The sequence below is a fragment of the Parasteatoda tepidariorum genome, chromosome 6 (assembly GCF_982258835.1).
Source record: "Parasteatoda tepidariorum strain Cologne lab strain chromosome 6, Ptep-v5.0, whole genome shotgun sequence".
NCBI classification, from domain to species: Eukaryota; Metazoa; Arthropoda; class Arachnida; order Araneae; family Theridiidae; genus Parasteatoda; species Parasteatoda tepidariorum.
The window spans coordinates 100,626,123-100,646,939 of NC_141760.1; the positions used below are offsets into that span (position 1 = coordinate 100,626,123).

The 20,817-nt window shown below is 29.2% G+C and overlaps 1 protein-coding gene across 2 annotated transcripts in view; it reads left to right on the forward strand.

Moving 5' to 3' along the window:
* Positions 1-20,817, forward strand: part of LOC110283246 (uncharacterized) — a 41,293-nt gene that overhangs the window by 933 nt on the left and 19,543 nt on the right. For both annotated transcript variants that reach the window (XM_087166286.1, XM_087166285.1), the window contains exon 2: positions 19,446-19,637. In XM_087166286.1, coding sequence (XP_087022412.1) covers positions 19,446-19,637 — 192 coding nt within the window. The remainder of the gene's footprint in view (positions 1-19,445; positions 19,638-20,817) is intronic.

The following is a 20,817-nucleotide window of genomic DNA, read 5'->3' on the forward strand; positions in this document are numbered from 1 at the left end:
GTTGGAAAGAATATGTACAATAATAAACAAAAAATGCTTGAGAATTACAGATTTTTGTATTGTTGCAACGTCTGAAACCGACACAGGCGTGTGCAATGGTCAAAGAAATAGCTGTAATGTAGCAGCAAAGGATTAATGCACATAATGCTAATATTGCAATTAATTCTGCTGATCCACATTTAAAGATAAATGTTATTTAGGGTTCTAGACCATTAAAAACAGTCCTTTTTGATCATTTTCACCAATTTCTTTTTTAAATATATAATAATTTAAAATGAACTCTTTTTTTTATATATATAAGAAACTCTTTTAAACTCCTTTGTTGATTGGATGGTTATTGAATGAAGGTGAAAACAATAATAGCTGGTCGCAGCTATCATTGTTTTCATCTTCCAATGTATTTAATAGTACTTTTTGACCAATGTATTTAATTGTACCTTTTCAATATATTTCTTACAAGATTACCTGTTCCAATACAATATTAGATGTTTCAATATCTAATGAGGTGATTTATTCTCAATTATTTTTCTCACTTTTAAGTTCCAGACTTGAATCACTTTCATACCACTGTATCTTTTAAATCTTTAAAATGTACTCACGCATCTATATATTTTGTTAACCAACACAATGAAATGCTTATCTAAAATGCAAGGTTACTTGATTGAAAAAAAACAAAACAAGATAGCTTAATATAAAATCAATCAATTCTGAGATTCTAATAAAAATACAGATAACACTAAAAGTTTTAAAATATTTAAACTGAGAATCAGTAGTTGTGAATTTGAATAAAATCTTTCTTTACAAATTGCGTCATCAATTCGAATTAAACCTTTCCTCACAAACACTTTTTGAATTATAATAATTATATTATTTGAGTTAATATAATAATTTGAATCCAATCTTTAGAGTTATGTGAATTCAAGTCAAAACTTTAATCACAAACAGTATTGTGAATTTGAATCAAATCTTTAACCATAAGCAGTATCATGGATTCGAATCAAATCTCTCCTTAGAAATAGTATCATGAATTCGTTCCAAATCCCAAAAATCATATTAGGAAATCAAATTTTCAGTGAATCAGTGTCACTTCAATTTACAAAATTATGCAAATAAAATTTGTCCTGATATTATTGTCAGAAAATATTGTTAGAAAATATAGTCAGGAAAAAAACATATTTTTTATTTGAAAAGAAGAGGGGGAGAGTTAGTCTTTATATTCACAAAAAACAAGTGAAAAAATTGCAATTATAAATTCAGTAATTTCTTATATAGTATAAATAATACTCAATTTTTAGACATTTAAAAAATATCGCTCGAAATTTTTAATGTTGGTATAGTCAACCCCGCTTCCATCGGTTCCAGCCAAATCTATGGAATTAAGTGGGTAAAAGGGGAGTGCAATATTCACTCTTTAATTCTAAATTTCTGCGAAAATTTACTTTTTAATGGTATTTAATGAATAGTATAGCGTTTTGATTAAATAAACTCAGTTTTATGATCAATTATAATTAAAACTGTCTGTACTAGTATCATAAAATATAAATGTCATTTAAAGTTACATAAAATGTTAGAGAAAAGTTTAATATAGGTACTAAGATATTATTTGATCCCTTCCGAAAAAAATCTATTATTGAAGACTGTTTTTATACCCGTTTAATTTGCCAATTTATCATAGTCAAATTTTCACTTTCAGTTTCTACTAAGACTTTCATGACTTGCGTATTCCTTTCAAATGCTTTCGAAATTAAATTTCTTTAGACCAACTAATGAACAGGCAGTCCATATTGAAGTGACCACGTCCTTATCTTAACTGAAAAATAGAAATTCCATTTTAGCTAGTGAAACATTTCTCAAAAATGAATTTTTTTTAATTTCTTTATCTCTTCTTTATGCAATTAGGCTGGGATAAAAGAACAACAAATATCTATTTAAACAGGGAAGTTTAACATTAGTTTCATGTAAAATGATTGGGTTCCATTAAATTTTATTCGTATTAATGGGTAATTCGATTATCCGATCTGCAATTAAATGAGAACGACTGTAGCACTCTAGCATTTTTAAACAAAATTATTCAAGCTATGATCCAATTTATAATAGCCCCACATTATTTCAAAATAAAAATTCTTCGGGTAATTTGGCTAAGTATGCCTTATTATTATTATTGCTATTATTTTCTTAAAATTTGCAATAGATTGGAGTGAAAAAAGCTCATATTTTTATTAAAAAAAAAGCATTAAGTGTCCTTGATATATATTTAAAGAGTCTTTGTTAAAAGAGAAATGAAAAGAAGTAGGCGTATTAGATGACACAAATTAATATTTAAACGAGGTAAAACCAAAAATTTTTGAAGTACAACTAATCACTAGTGAAGAAGGCGAGACTTAGAACATTAATAGTTGTTTGATTACCAAAAGAAAGAAAGGCAGAAGCAGTTTTAGTTGTTTTAGCTGTACTTAAAGTGGTTGTGAAGTAACTCATCAACAAACTGAGTTTAAAGTCTGTCAGTACTTAAATACATCACAGCTTGTTTCTATGGTCTGTTATAAAAATTATTTCAATATCGTAATTGTTAATATTGTTAATAATATTCAAATGTAAAATCATACGATTTGCTGCCACTTTAAATACTCGAAAGAAATTTATATTCAATCGGGAAAAATCGTTGGGTGTGCTAAACACTGCTCAGTTTATGTTAAGCAATCAAACTGGTTTTGATGTTTTTTCCTCCAGTTTTCCTCACTAGTGACTCAAATATTGATTGATATTAATATATATTATAGCATATTTGCGATCGTTCGTATATTTAGCGTTTGATTTAATTTTTGACTAGGAATCTAAAAATAATTAAAAAAGTGATGGTTTCGTTGGTTTAGTATGTAAGGAAAAAAAATTCCCACCACTTCATTTATAATATCAATTACGATGAAAATCATAATATATATATATATATATATTATGATTATCATATATATATATAATTATATATTATGATATAACCTTAATTGTTGAATCACGCATTCATTCAACAATTAAGGAGTCTAAAGTCTAAAACTCGAAATGTATTAAATATTTTTTTTTGAACTAATTTTTGTAATAGGTATATAAATAAATATAATTGCGTCAAACAAACTATTTTATTAGCAAAAAAAAAATGGGATTTAAAAAAAATTATAATTATGCTTTTGGTCATAAAAATGTAAGATTTTTTTAATAATATTAAGGAATATTTTATTGAAAATCATAAATTTTTTGCCGAAGAATAATTTATGCTTACATTTTCATCAAAATGAGTTAGAAATGGATTTATATTTCTGTATAGTTCAAGCTTTTTTCTTTTAATTAAATTGTTCTTGTTTTTTCCTACCTCTTTTTTGACTTCACTTCTTTTTTAGAGGCATTTAATTGAGAAGTTTTCCTCGAACATTCACACACCTTTTCACACCACTGGCTGAAACATAGTGCATCGCGTAATCAAGTACAATATTATTATCACCATATTAAGGTATCGCCATATTAAGGTTGCAGGAAGCTGCATCGTAAAATTCCTAACTATTTCAAAAATTTTTAGTTTTTAATATGATTTTTTTTTCTGTAAGCTTATTTTTTTAAAACAAAAAATGCCGTTTAATAACAACTTATCTCATCATTGCCAATAAGAGCTTCATTCCAGCTCCAATTACACTACTGTTGTTTTTGGGCTCATCGTTTTCAAGCTAATATGAAATTTCTTTAAACCTTAGCTTCTTGAAGCAGAATTTTTATCAAGCATACTTTTTTTTCATTATTTTCAATTAATTTAGGTCAAAATGAGTGAAAAATATTATATGTAGCATTTTAATAAATTATGGTTGTGAAATACAGCATTTAAACACCGGTGTTTTTTTCTGCGTTAAAGGTAAAAGGTAAATTCTTCCAAACTACAATTTTTGAGATTATTTAGATCTAGTAAAAACCGTTATTCATTGAAATTTCCTTAATTTACAAAATCAATTATTGATACAATTATGAATAAGAATTTAAAAAAAATTATTTATTTTTTTGGATTTTACAATTTAGTTCAAATTTAATTCCGGTAATCTATTAGATTTTTTTAGTAACTATTAGACTGCTTTTTATAATCAAAAAACACCAAAATATATGTTTGCTTGTAATTAAAGAGTCAAAAAAATTTGTATATAAAAGGGACACAGGTGTCCCATCTCCGTCAAAGGGTTAATTCATTCATTGATCAGCAAAATTTTGAATTTGTCTTGCACTTTCTTATTCTGGAAAGGAAAATCTACAAAGATGGCAAATTTGATGATTATCTCTTGTCAGTGAATTTTAGCTGAGATAAGATAATGAAATGTCTATTTTTAGCACAATTTCTAAGAAGAATTATTCTTCAGTAAAAAGGATGTAGAATAGTTATAAACTTCCGAAAATTCCTTGTTAAATTTCCTTTCTATGTGCTAAATATGTTTTGGACAAAACTATTCAACTTTATACCAAAAACAGTCTTTTTTTCCGCCATGTTTATTTTGCTAAGAAGCGAAGTTATTAGTGCTATTGTGCTTCCATCTAGATAATCTAGACCAGTGATTCTCAACCTTTTTTGGGGGGTGGCACACTTTTAACGATTTCGAAATTTGACGGCACACAATGAAAAAAATTAGTTTAAAAGTTGTTTACTTACCCATAATACATTGTGTTAAATAGTTTGTGATAATAATTTTGAATGTGAAATGAAATAATGTGTACTGCAAAAGCACGTTTATTAAGGGATTAATTATTTCTTTCGACTAATTTTTTACTAGTTAGTAACAGTTATTCACTTTTTTTTGCTAGTTATTAATTGTTAGCCTGTTTTCTATAGCTATTGACTGTTATTTTTTTGTGATTTCCTGTTAACTAGTATTTTTGGTGATTATTAATTGTTAGTTTATTTTTCTGTTAGTTATCCTTTGTTAATTTGTTTTTATAACTATTAATTGCATAGCTTACTTTAATGATTAGCTTTTATTTCCATTTGAAAGTTAATATTTAGCTTGCTTTCCTTTGTTGATTAATAATTTTAATAGTCATTAAATTTCCTACTTATTTCAGCATTTTTTTAAATTGTCAAAGACAATTTAAACACTTCTTTCTTATTTTAAGATTGTCAGAGACAAGACAATTACCGACAAAGATGTTCACGCGGTTAAAGTGTGGAAAAATTATAAAATGTATATATATACAGGGTTATTCATAATTCCCTCCGGGGTTTCGAAGCGCTATGGTAAAAAAAAGAAGACGAATATGAAAAAAAAAAAAGAAACGTATGAATTAATTTCGAATGTATTCAAGTTTTACTTACATACATTACAGGTGTTCTATGTGTGAACCCTTGGTCACACGGCATACATCAATGCGATAGTCCAGTTCCTGCCCGGAAGTAATTACGAAAAACCCTGTATATATAATATTATATATATATACACACTTTTCTTCAATTTAAACTTAACTCGTAATAAAAAAAAGTATTATAATTTTTATTGCCTCGTTTCTAATATTTGGCGGCACATTTTAAGAATTTGGCGGCACACAAAAGTGCCGCGGCACAGTGGTTGAGAATCACTGATCTAGACAATATGATCTCAATTGCTTTAGACAAACATTCCTACAGTTAGCAATCGAAATTTCTCTTAATATTAATTTCGATGTTTCGCCTTCTAAATGAAGTTTTTATATCTCAAGAAAATGTCGATCGATTTTTTTTATATTTTGCCATTTAAAATTAAGTAAATTGGTGTAAAAATGTGACTGTTAAGCAAAAATGTTTTTACCATTAGCAAACTAAACAATAAAAACTAATATTAATTAAGACTAATATTAATAAAACAATATTTATAACACTGTATAAAAATTATAACATTACATAAAATATTATTAATTCAAATGATTAAATTGCAAATTTAATTATGTTGCTATATAAAATGCACTTATAAATGAAATAGTTTTATTTCAAATCATAATAAAAAAGGAATATACAATTTGAAATAAACATTTACTTGCATTAAAGCTATTACTTTCGGTTAAAATTGTAATAGAGTCGGGCTTCAATTATAAGTCAGGTTTTCAAAAAACTAACTACCCTACAGCTCTGTTAAAAAAATGCTCGAAAGTATAAAATTACATATTTATATTCGTTAATTTATTGAAAAATAATGTTTCAGAAAAATCACTATCCTACAGCTCAGATAAAAAAAAGTGCGTAAGTGTATAAAATTAATTACTTATATTCATTAATTTATTAAAAAAATAATGTTTCAGAAAACTAACTATCCTACAGCTCTGATAAAAAAAAATGCGCAAATGTATAAAATTAATTATTTATGTTCATTAATTTATTAAAAAATAATGTTTCAGAAAAATCCTACAGCTCTGATAAAAAAAAATGCGTAAATGTATAAAATTAATTATTTATATTCATTAATTTATTAAAAAATAATGCTTCAAAAAACTCACTATCCTACAGCGCTGATAAAAAAATGGGCAAATGTATAAAATTAATTATTTATATTCATTAATTTATTAAAAAATAATGTTTCAGAAAACTCACTATCCTACAGCTTTAATAAAAAAAATGGGCATATGTATAAAATTATTTACTTATGTTCATTGATTTATTAAAAAATAATATTTCAGAAAACCATCTACCCTACAGCCCCGATAAAAAAAATTCGCAAATGTGTAAAATTATATATTTATATTCATTAATTTATTTATTTATATTCATTAATTTATTTATTTATATTCATTAATTTATTTATTTATATTCATGAATTTATTTATTTATGTTCATTAATTTATTAAAAAATAATATTTCTGAAAGCTAACTACCCTACAGCTGTGATAAAAAAATGCGCAAATACAAAAATTATATATTTATATTCATAATTTATTAAACAATAATATAATAACGAGAATATACCTGTAAATCAGACATCTAAAGGTTATAAATAAACTATTCGTTTGCTCGTTTTTATCTTGACATAATTTTTATATAGTTGTATGTCAATAATTAAATGAATGATAAATGTTATCGAATTTGAATGCCACGTCATTGTATGAATTGTGTACAATTCCATGACTAAGGTACTCCACCATTAAATAAATAGGAAAGATTTTCCCGATTTTTTCAAGATATTTTTTTATTTACATATAAGTTCTTATCCTTATATATAATATTTGATTCATGAAACAGACGATAAAGGTCGAAAACCCATGTATGAATGAATATTCAGCTAAAAAAAACTGTAAAATAAAAAGTCGACTTACCTTATCATGGTCATATCCGCGTAGTTGAGATAAAATATTTCTAAAGCAAATTATTTCACCTGAAATCTGAATTTTTTTTTCTCCCTTTATAGTGTCTTGAATGAGATAGCGGCTCATGAGTAGTTTTTTTTATACCACCTTATGAGTATAGTTATTTCAAATGAGTAAGAATTTATATACGAAACTAAATATTGATTAGAGCTATCTTTTCGTAATTCCACAATAAAGGGCAAAGTAAATGTATGGATCTCATAATAAATTGAAAAATCTATTTTTATTACGTAAAGCTCTTATACGTGGTCGGAAAAACCGATGAATTTTTTTCTTCTGTTGGCAACGGAAGAACGAGTTGAACATTGGTAGTCGTAAAACCAAAATTGGGTCGACTTCTCAACGTCTGTTATTAAATATATTTAAATATTTAAAATGCTTTTAAAAAGAATGCGTTAAACTAGATGCTTGTTGGACGCATAATGTAAGATTTCTCTTTAGAGACATGCTAGACAAAAATATACTAAAAATATGCAATAAACAACAATGCAAAGTAAAAACATACAAATTTACGGTAAAATCTCCGACAATTCGTACCTGATGCATTGTTTTAAAATTAAAGAAGCAATCTTAAAAATAAGGCATATTTTGGTATTACTGAAAATAATTTTCATAAGATTAAACCAGCGTGGCTTTTAAAAAAAGTAGGATGATCACGATATAGCTTAAGAATTGTTGGATTATTTTTTAAGAAAGATTAATTTCTTAATATCAATGATTAACCTGACTTAATTTATTTATTTAAGGAATTAAATGTGATATGGCTTAAAAGAAAGATCAATTAGAATTAACTATAGGCGTAATTGTTAGAAGTGAAAATGCAATGTGATAACGTAAACGAATAATTAAGATTAAAAAACCAATCTGAGTGATTTTATTGTATATATTATTTGCTTCAACTAAAACTAAATCTTTTAGTAAAAAATTGGATATTATTGCGAGAATTAGACGTGAAAGTTAAGTGTAAACAATGTTATTATGAATATTATGGAGAACATTAATGCGTATAATAAATTTCGTGAGTATAATTTAGGAGGGGTTTTATAGATATACAAAACCATGTGAAAATGTGAGAGGTTTTACAATTATCGTGTCTTTAATCATAAATGAAGTATATCTGTAAATAGTTTTCTACTTAAAGAGTTTATTTATAATGAGTTAATTAAAGTGGCAAATGTTATAAGAATTGAGTGTTAAATATTGCCTAGTTCTACGTTTCAATATAGCCACCCTAAAACGGTCTAATATCATCTCCAAAGGAATAAAAATGAATTGTTTATCTTTGATTTTAAAAATCGTTCATGCTTTCCCATGGTACAAACTCGCAATGTGTTTAAAAGAAATAGAATAATAGAAAAAAATAAAGAATAAAAATGGAGCAAATTTTTTTCATAATATCTTGCTCTAATTAAAACGCAAAAGAAAAGAATTCGTTCCAAATATTAAGCGATTTTTCATTAAGAAAAAAACTAAGCCCCACCAATGCACCAAAAAAACTGATCTTTTCATGAAAACTAATTTTTTTCGTTATATAAGTAGAAATAAGAACATTAACTTTCATTTAATAACATTTGTACAAGAAATTTTTTATTTTATTTAAAACAAATGCGAACGACTTTTTAAAAAATTGACAAAATATTTCGAATAGCATAGGTGTTTTTGCAATTGCCAAAAAGTGGACATTGTAGGAGAGGCACTGTTAGTTTGCATTTTTTGATATTAGAAAATGGTCGGAAGGTGAAAAATTTCGTAATATGTAAATTATAATATCGCATTTTTTTAAAACAGGTCAACCAGAAACAGATAAAAGAACAATTGCTGGCCGTTTAAGAGACTAGAAATGTTTCCCAAATTTTTTTTGTGTATAATTGCTTTCAAAGATCATGCGCATAATTTTATTCACCAAGAAATACATTTATTAATGTAAAAATCAAACAATTTGTGCAAAAGAAAAGTTACTTTTGACCTCTTTAGGGTTTTAAGTAAATATTCTTTTAATTAATCTTTTCTATTTTAAAAATCTAACCACATCTAGTGGCTCAAAATTTGTCTTTTTTATCCCATTTTAATACACAAGGTTCAACAAATAGCAACTAAAAGACACTGATTTTTTTCCCCTCTAAGTGTCTTTTAAAGCAGTTTTTAATATGAAAACTTCATTGCAAGCCTGTATTATTTCGAATTCGTCGAAAGCTGCAACTGATTAAAAAATATACAAACTAAAATGTTTGTTCAATAAAGAACAACTTAGAAAGTAGAAAGGACTGAATGCAGATTGGTATTGTGATCGAAATTCGAAATGAGGGAGAACGTGGCCTTGATCAAATTTATAAAACCTTCAACAATGATAATTTTATTCTTAAAGTAGGGTTTAGCAGAGCAGCTAAAACATAAACATAAATTTTGTATTTTTCTAGCCAGCTAAACTAAAACAAAAAAACATTCTCAAGGAGAAATTTAATCTAATAATTGCAGTTTTCTATACGCTTTCATGCTCTTGGCAATATTGCCGGAATAGCGTGCCTCTTTTACACGGTTGAATGTTTCTGGTTTTGCATATGAAATGAAGTAAGAGGGAAGTTAATTTTCAAAATTTGCAATAATTTGGAGAAATTTTGTTTCTTGGCGGAAAAACCGTAGAACTTTCTTTTAGAGAAAGTGAAGAGATTTGTTAATTACTTAATCGAAAATCGTCTCATGGACGAGATTATTAATTTCGTGACCATTAAAGCTCGATCTGGAAAATTGGGCCTGAAGTCCCAAAACTGTAAGAGGCCTCACTGGCCCAAACTTTAAATCAAATTTAATTGCTGTTTATTTATAAAATGCTTTTAAATTATTTAAGACATAACTTATGGTATATTTGTAAATTTGAAATTATATATCTTTAAATTTTTGTTAACTCAATTTTTAATTCTAATAGACAATTTTTTAAAGGTATACAAAAAATAAATAAATAAATGAAACAAACAGACAAAAAACATAGTTATATTAAAAGGCCCAGAGATGTAGACATGGTCTTATAATAAATCAAGTCCTGGTGATCATTGACATTTTCTTTGTAAAAAAGTCATTGTTTATGTATTGAAACAATGAATATGAAATTTGGACCTGAAGTCACAGAACAATACGGGGCCTCACTGGCCGAAACTTTAAACCAAATTTAATTGCTGTTTATTTATAAAATGCTTTTACATTATTTAAGACATAAATAAATTATGATATATTTGTAAATTGGAAATTATATATCTTTGCATTTTTGTTAACTCAATTTCTAATTCTAATAGACTATTTTTTAAAGGAATACAAAACCAAAAGTGAATAAATAAAACGAAGAATAAACAAAACAAAGCAAAATTAAACAAAATAAAAAACATAGCAACATTAAAATCCCGAGAGATGGGGGGGGGGGGGGCTAGACATGGGGTCTCTCAGGTCTTATGATAAATTAAGCCCTTGTGATTATTGACATTTTCTTTGGAGAAAAAGTTATTGTTTATGTATTGTTTTTTTAATATAAATCATTATCACAAAATATAAAAAAGGCACTGGGAAAACTATTTTTTTTATTAACGAACAATTGGATGAAGCATGTTTCATTTTTTTAAATTAAACAAATAGACTTTAACTGAAATAAACGTAAGTAGCATAAACAAAATAAACTAGATTCTAAGGAAATAGTTTTAATTAATTAATAAAATGAGAATCACAATTTAAACATTTAATGTTATCATATATTTGTAGACTTATGTTTCACTAATACCGGCATCCAAATAATTTATTTTTTAGTCTTTTATGAGTTGACTGACGAAAGAGTGAGATTCGGCTGCTGCGTCAAACATTCATGGTATTATGTAATCTACTTAACAATCAAACAGTGCAATAACAAACCAACAATAACAAACAGTGCAATAAAAAAAAATATTACATTAGAAAAAGTAGAAATAATTATTTATGCCTCGCAGTCGTGGGCCATAAGTTTTCAAACTTCAATTTTCTCTTGGATTCTATAAATTTATATTCTAACACAACATACTCAGATATTTAATGTATGCACAGTGCAGTTGCTACAAAACAACTCTGTTCTCTATCCGATTTTGCGTAGAGTCAACATATAAGAACGTAATATATGTGCAGTGCAGTTGCTACAAAATAACCTCGGTTCTCTGACCGAGTTTATGTAGAGCCAACGTATAAAAGCGTATATATGAACATTGCAGTTGCTACAAAACAATCTTGGTTCTCTAACCGAGCTTGCGGAATGCTACTTGAGAGTTCAAAATCTCTCTATTAAGGATGGTCGATACAAAGCACCCTGTATATATTTTTCTGAACTGGATCTTAAATTTTTTTTCCCTTCTTCATGCGCTTCCCGCCAATGATTTCGCAGGAAAACTTTGCTTTCTTAGCTACATTTTTCCAAGTTAAACAAACCTTTTAAGTTGATGAACATGTAGCTTAAAGGAATCTTATACAGCAGTGTTCCCCAACTTTTTTATCACAGCGGACCTGTCAACGTTTGATAATTTTACCGCGGCCCGCTAGGGGGGGAGGGCGTTGATTGTTTATGTTTTAGATTATTTTGATTTATTAATTTTAATTTAATTGTATTCAGGCATGCATTCAAAATAAAATACAGTTACACCAAAACATAAATATAAGGTGATTTAACATATTAACTTTCTTAAATCAATTAGTCCCGATCGAGAGAGAAGACGAAGTTCTGCTTTAATTCCAACGTAAATTTTGCGCCGCGCTTTCATGTTTTATTTATGATATTTACAGTCATGATGATTGAATTTTTTTAATTAAAACTAATTGAACGAGAAAATAATTGCAGTGTTTTTTTTAAATTTTTAAAGAGTTAAACATTCTTTGTCACTACCTTCGGGTGGCTTTTTTTTAAAATAAATAAAATTTTAATTGAACTATTTTTAATTTGGGATTTATTTTTAATTTGGGGTATAAACCTAGGAATTTAAATTGAGTTTTAATGAAATGGGCGGCCCGGTACCATTTGATCCACGGACCGGTACCGGTCCGTGGACCAGGAGTTGGGAAACGCTGTTATGCAGTTCTGAAGGAAAAAAAAGAATAAATTTGAAAAATCGAAAACTTGGATAGAAACTGGCGGAGAATTTTTTTAATTTACTATTATTATTTCTAATCCTAAGTGGCTGTTGTAAATTTCCAAAGAAAGCTCTCAATAGTAAGAAGTTTTTCACAAATTTCGTTTTGTATTACAAAATAAAATTTAATGACACATTATAATAGCCTACACTGATTAATAAAATGTGATTATGTATGTGAAATAAAATATACTCTAGTAGGTAATGGTTCTCTTTAATGTCGTTGTAATTTTCAATAAATATTGTTTGGCAGTACAATTTTTTTTTTTTTTTAAAGCTTCAAAATATTCATGTTGAACTTTTTTCATAAGTTACTTAATACAATTTTTCAGAGAAAAATTACGAAATTTTCTTTAACTTTTTAATTAAAGAATTATATATTTATTTATAAATAATATTAAAAGCGCTGTTTGAAACCACATTATTTAACTTTTTTTGCAATAACCGTTATCTTCTTTAGATTTATTTTTTATAATTGACTTGATATTCTTCTAATAATTTCGGCAAGAGATAAGCTAGCTAGTTTTCACGTTTCGGCATAAATGCATTTCACGTGCTTTAAACGTATATCTGACTTCGGAGATGTGTTGATTGATTAATAAACTAACCTTGATCAATGCGGGTAAAAATTGCATGCATGAGATATTGAAATTCGAAGACAAAAATATTCGTAGAAAGATATTTGTATTAATGTTATTTTTTAAAGCGCAAATAGCAATTTGCATATATTTTGGTATTAATTAAAATACGACATGATGAGCTGCTAAACATAAGGTGGGTGACTTCAAAAGTTTATGTTCACGCTGTGCTAAAAGGAAAAAAAGTTTTTCTTTCTTTTTTTTTGTAACTAGTATTGAACAGTCGACTTAATTTTGAGTTTTCAACTATCAATGTTCAACTCTGAATCCTCGTAAATTTGATCACTTGCATACGCGTTACATGGAAAGGAAAACCTCCTACGGTTAGCCCGATGACAACGACATTCTAACCCCTGACCCGTCTACCACTGAGTATAATTTACATCAGCACTGTGGTAGATGCGTGCCAGGAGCAGAATTCTTATCAACCAGGCACAGCTTCGATTCGAACCTGAACCTCGTGTATTCAAAATTGAAACAGCATATACTCATTTTTGAGTATCAATGCAACAGCTAAACCAAATCCTGCCGAAATCCAGCAAACATCTCTCTCACATTTTTCAGACTACATGCATTTCTCTCAAAAATATGTTTCATTTTCGAACACATGGGATTTTCAATTCCAAATATATTTGTTTCTGAACTATTTTCCCACATTTTTCCGGTGTTTTGAGAAACTCTTTTACGCAGAGTAATACTTACATTTTAAATAGTAGGTCGCTGCACCCCTTAAGAATATGTAAACAAACTTAGTTTAATAAAGATGACACTATTTGAACAACTTAAAATTCTTGTCCTCCAGCAATAAATTCCGAAATGGCGCTAGATTATTTCCGAAGTGTCGAACCTCACCGAGGAGAAGACATATTAAGCTTTCCAACATAATTTTTTTCTTTTTCTTTTAAATTCATGCTATTTTTCCAAATCCATGTCGAGTCGATATTCATTCTTTCCTTGCCTTCCCACTGAAACAACTTGTTAACACGTTAGCTTTTTAGCAAAATTAATCTTTAAAATAAAAAAGTAAATAATAAATTTTTGTTTTAAATCCCTTCATTTGCTTATATATCATATCATATATATATTCAAGTCCCGCAGTGGACTGATCGTTAAGACATGGTTCCCAGCAGATCACCGAAGTCAAGCATCACTGGCTGCGGTCAGTGTGCGGGTGGGTGACCACTTGGATCAGCCTGCGTAGGGACCGATGGTGTGCGGTATTGGTCCTCGTTAAACTGCTCTACCGTAAAGTGTATGACTTCGCTCGCAGGTCGTCGGGCTACCGAAGCGGGGGTGCCATCCCCTCCGCAGAGGATCAAAATTGTGATGGCGTGTCTTCGGATCATCCTCAGGGATGTTTCCCAGACCGTCGCCAATAGCCCATTGTGCAGCTCTAGTGCGACGTAAATGAACGACAACAACAACAATATATTCATATATAAGCGGATTAAGCGTACGTGGGGCTCTTAAATAAATTTTTTCCCCGTATATTTTTTATTTATTCAATTATAAAAGTAATTATATATCTTTTCATATAAGAAAGCATATTTAAAATAAAAATAAATAATTATAAATTAAATTTTACTTTATTTTGTTAAATTAGAACCAAAAAAATCATCGTATTTCATTAATATATATTTGAAATTGATTTTTTTTTAAAAAAAATCATTGTTTTTCCTAATTTTTTAATTTTATTTTCAAAATTTTTTTAAGGGGGTCCCTAATCATTGAGGGCTCCAGACCATGGCCCAGTCTGGCCTAATGGGCAATCCGCTCATGCTCAAGAGTATGACGAAGTAGTACAGCATTGAGAAAGTAATGCAGCAATGACTAAGTAATGCAGAATTAAGATGAGCTGTCTATCTTATCTCTTGACGGCGACGATGAATATTTCTGTTGCCTATTATGCTGAACGTACCATACGTGCCACACTTACCGTGATTTGTGTGATTTAATGTCTGCCGGGCAGATTTTAAATTATTCCTAAAATTCAATGCAGAGAGAACTTTGACTAAAAAGCGGACATCTCTTAATAATAGTTAAAATTGAAGTCAAAGTTATTTTGCTCTGTCAAAATCTCGGGCACTAGGTACTATAAATTAAAAGAAACACATCGAAGAACGATTTGAAGTTTTTGGGTCTAAAAGAAAATAGTTTAGAATCTATAAGAACATTTATTTTTTAGCGACATAGCGACCGGGTGATTGGGATTTTTAGACCATTGCGCTTCTCTAAATAGCATGAAAAAATTGCTTTTAACATTAACAATTCTCCAAGAAAACGCAAAAATGAATCCATTAATAAAGTTGGGATCACAAGACAATTATTCGTTATCTTATAAGATAAATTATAGTATTGCATTTCTGTTATCAAAATTATGTTTGACCTTTTGCGTTATTTTCAGAAAAGAGGATGAAGGCTTGGTTTAGTTATAAACAAAAGGAAACGGACACTTAACTGTCGTCCAATCATGATAATAAGCTACCGCAAACGATATTTGATTGGCTGGAGTTAGAAATAAACAGCAAAGCACAGTTTCAACAGTCTTTGACGTTTTTAGTTTCATGAATATTTTACTTATTTATTTATTTTAAAGATCAGCCAATTAAAATACTTAGCATAACCGCCAGAAACTGAAGCATTATTTGGAATATTTAAAATAGCATTGGGAAGTTTCGGCTTCATTTCAAAAATAGTTTTATGATAACCGTTTATGAGAGGAAAAACATCTCAAGAATAGAATCATGGTAAATTAAAGAACTATAGTTCACAGCTTTAAATTATAGAATTGTAGTTAGCAATTCTAAAATATAGAATTGTAGTTTACAGTTCTAAATTATGGAATTACACTTTACAGTCCTTAATTATGGAATTATATTTTGAAACTCTAAATTGTATGATTATAGTTTACAACTCGAATATCGAATTACATTTTACAGTTATGAATTATAGATTTATAGTGCACAATTCTAAATTATAGAATTATGTTTTACTGTTCTAAATTATAGAATTATACTTTAATATTCTAAATTATAGTTTACAAATCTCAATCGTAGATCTATAGTTTACAGCTTATAATATGTAGTTCTTTTCAAAGATTAAACAGCTGCTTTTCTAAATTTCGATTTCACAAAATCCATGGAATGATTTCCATTTCGTGATCTGTAGCAGAACAATCGCCAAGTTTTTGCAGCTTCTGGGCAGCGGTCAGTTAGAAACTAAAAAAAATAAAAGCATCGCAGAAAAGGACCAACTTGAAAGGTATAACTTGTAGCCACCCCCCGGGCAGATATATACATGCTTTCTTTTTTTTTCTTCCTAAATTTACAAATTTGGAATCTATTTTTCACTTTAGCGATTGTAGTTCGTGTTACAGAACATCTACGGAAATGTCTTGACAATTTATTCATGAATTAATTTTGATATTTGTTATAAATTCTACTTTCTGTGAAACTGTTTAAAAACTTATTTCATTTATTTTCATTCAAAATTGGTTTATGTGTGTATTTTTTTAAAAAAAAAACTTTTTCAATCAAATACATGGTTTGATATATTGTAGAAATTAAGATCGTGAGATTTAGAAAAGTCGTGATTTGCAAGATTGCAAATTTTCATGTTAAAACTTAAGGTAACATAAATCAAGTATATTACAGTTCAATACATTATTTTTCAGTGAATTATTTCACTTGATATTATCATTAAATCAATTCACCTTTATAATGCTGAATGGATTATAGCTTACAATTCTAAATCGACGTCTCAAAATTCTTACATAACGAGTCCCAAATAACGTAATTAACAGTATGTTTTACTATTTTCTTAAAACATAATGTCCGAAATTTCAAGAAATCATTTTACTTTCTATTATAGAACATTATAAGTTACATGTTACATTATTCCTCAATTTTAAAATATAATTTTTACTTTATCTTGGAAATGTCCATTTACGTGACTTATTGTGTGGATGTTTTTAACTTCATTTTTCTCAAATAATTTTTAGTTAATATACACAGGGTGTTTAGTAATGAATATTCCTAGAATATATTTCTAGAAAGTTCAAAAATGAATTAAAAAATAATCATAATAAGAGTTAAAACGTAATACAGTCAATTCGCTATAACTCGAAGTACGATAACTCGAATATTACTATAACTCGATTTTTTTATGAGGTCCCGACCCTTTTATCTTCAATTTCATGTTAATTATTCTCGATTACTCGAATTTTACTCCCTTTAACTCAATTTTTTTTGGATCTTTTGAAGCAAGAAAAAAAAACCAGGAGCTGATATCTTGTCCCTTCCTTTGCAACACACACACAATGTCTTTCGCACTCTTCATGGAGAAGCTAAAGCTGTCCCTCTTGAAGTATGTGAACAGTGGTTAAATGAAACGTTACCAAATTTACTTCAAGGATACAGTTAAAATGATGTTTCAATATTGATGAAATGGGTTTATTTTTCAAATGTCTTCCAAATAAGACTATGATGTTCAAGGATAAAAACTGCTCAGGGGGTAAAATGAGCAAGGAACGTTTGACTGTCCTAGTTGAAGGAAATGCGCCTGGGACAGAGAAATTGCCCTTACTTGCTATCGGAAAACACCGAAATCCCCGATGTTTCAAGAATGTAAAAACGTATCCTTTGGATTACAAGTCTAACAAAAAGTTTTGGATGACATCAGTATTATTTTTAGACTATGTAAGAAAATTGGATCGGAAATTCTTCGCTAAGAAAAGAAAACTGATACTCTTTATGGATAAATGCACAGCGCATAGTGATCTAGCTAATTTGAAAGCAGTAAACTTGCAGTTTCTCCCACCAAACACAACAGCAAAGTTGCAGCCGATGGACCAGGGTATCATAAAGTGCTTCAAACAGTCTTATCGTAAATGGCTTGTCAGAAAAATGATCTTAAATATTGTAAGCATTTAGAAGATTTGTAATTAATAAGCATCAATTAAATAATCCGACAATATTTTGAAAGTCCAAAACCGAAACTAACGGTAAGTCGAACTTCCGATATGTCGAAGTTTTTCGTCAGTCCTATCAGATTCGAGTTATCGCGAATTCACTGTATATTGCGTATACAGGTTCGAGCCTCTAATAATTGCAAAAAAAGGCGATCATTTACTTAGAAATACTTAATTTAGAAGAAAGATAACTCATAAAAAATTTCAATCAATTTAACTTAATCTTTATTATTTAATTATTTCATTAAAAATGATGAGTTTCAATTTTTAGCATTTTTTGTATACGTTGCACGATGATCCTATAGTGTGTTTCTTCATCTCTTAGTCATAAAGCAAAATCCACAAAGACTTTAATTATAAGATATTTATTTGCTTTAAAATTGTCCAAAATGTTAGTTAATTCAAATTTTAACCTTCCTTAAAATTTAACTTGCAATTAAATTATCTATTTCAGAATAAAACCATTTATATTTTTACACAGACAAATAAAAAAAAATCGTGCTGTCGTTGTATATTATAATAACCCTAGCAACAATTTTACCTTGGCCTCATCTGGGCTAAAAATTACCTTAATATGGTTCCGATGAGAACATGCACTGCTAGACCAATACTGGGAACGGTACTTTGAACTCTTATTGAGTCAAGATTAATGAATATTGGTCCAATGTAAGCTCAAATTATTTGTCTTCTAGGGTAGTATCGGATGCTAGTTTAAAGCTGTGAAAAGGTTTAACAAAACTTGTCGGTTCATTACCGAGGAAAGCGGGATAAGATTAAAAATACCAAAACCTGTTAGGTTGCCATTGGCGGCAGTTAGAGACTCTTCCAAATTAACAATTTTCGCCTTTAAATAAATACACTTTTTAAACTTTATTTTTGACAAAAATTCCTTCAGGGGTTTGAGAGTTCATCTCCTAAATGAGATGAGCCAAGTTAGAATCGTAGAGGTGGCTTCCTGATACGTATTCTACTCCCGGCTAGCACCGATCACAGTGCTGTCGTAAAGCATCCTCAGTGGTAGGCAGATCATGGGTTAGAGTCCCCTTGCCGCCAGTCCAACCGTGGAAGGATTTCGGGGTTTTCCTCTCCACGTAACGCAAATGCGAGTTAGTTCCATGAAGCTTAGTTCGTCCCAATGCTTGATTCAGGAGTGAGTTCCTTGTCTTCTGGGCTGGGTTCAATTAATTATAAGGCTAAGGATTTGAGGAATGACAGTCGTAAACTCAGAATTGGGTCATCTGTTCAACACCGGTTATAGAACAAAATACATATTCAGCTCAGTGATTATGGAACACCTTGTTATTATATAGTTATTGAAATGTATTTTAAATGGAGTGTTAACATTGTATTTATTTTCAGTGGGGTCCATAACAGAATGTGAAAGATCAAAATATTTGTGTTCCGGTGCCTGTCCACCTCTACCGCAAGGTATTCAACTGAAATCAGAATCTATCTGCCTGAGAGACACAGATACCGATGCTTGTGTTTGCTGGCTCAATAATCCTTCTAGTCAACTCCAAAGCGTATTCCGATGTGAAGCTAAAATTAACGGTAAGATTTAAATTTGTTTAGTCTCTTTTAAGTGTGCACATTTTATTATCTTTGCGCACGATAAACTATCAGCAATTTAAAAATTCTCCATAATGCTATGCCAATGAGTTTTTGGATTCTAATTCAAAATATCGCTCGAAGAACTACCGTATCGTATCTGGAAGAGGATGAAACATGGAAGTGTTCTCGCCAAAACAATATACAATCGTATGAGGCTGCCTCTATCCAATTTCTGTGCAGTTCTGTATTCAACAGGATTTCGTTCGAATGAGATTCTGTTCGGCAAGATTCTGTTCAGTTAGAGGCTGAAGAATCTCTGTCCCTAGTTAATATGAAAGTAGTTATAATATCATACGATATTTTTTTCCGCTCTATTAACAAAATATCGTATCGTAAAATCTTTTGTTACAGTTGCATAATTTTTTTTTTATCCGTATTTTTCGTAAATACCGATCAGTGGTTACTGTGCTCGACTACGGGGCCAGTGGTTGTGGGTTCTAATCCCACTGTAGGCATGGATGTAACTTTCTCTCTCCCTCTCTGTTCTATGTCCTTTCTTCCGTGTGACTGTGTGAATGTAACCCGCCCTATGAACGGGTTTGTGGTTGTATGACGTGGGCGACGCTACTCCGCCTCTGTGGCTTAGCCACTGGTGCCCACTGGGTAACGATACCAGAGTAGAAATTTTGTCATTTCTGAGGCCAATGGGAAATAGACTTAGGTGCCCGCCATTTGAAAATAAATAAATATTTTTCTTAGATATTAATTCACGCAGACATCGGGAAACTCATAGGAAACAACAACAATATATTCCACTTCCTAGTTATTTAAGCCTTATATGTACATTTTTATGCATTTTGTTCATAAAAAGCCGAAAATTTTCTACAATATATAAAACAAACAAAATGCGAAATTCAAAACGTTAGTTAAATATATGGTATACAATCAGTATGAAACATTCTATTCATATATCATATAGGAACTTCAGATTCATAAGTGACTTAAGGAACTTTGTAGAGTATATAAAAGAGTAAATACTCAGGATTTTAAACGTAATAAGTCAACGATATGATTTTTATTTTGTATTAACCGGAAAGGTGAGAGAAAGAAAAATAGTTATCCATTGAAACGTGCTAATGTGATATCTAAATATGCTGAAAATGATATCTAAATGTGGTCT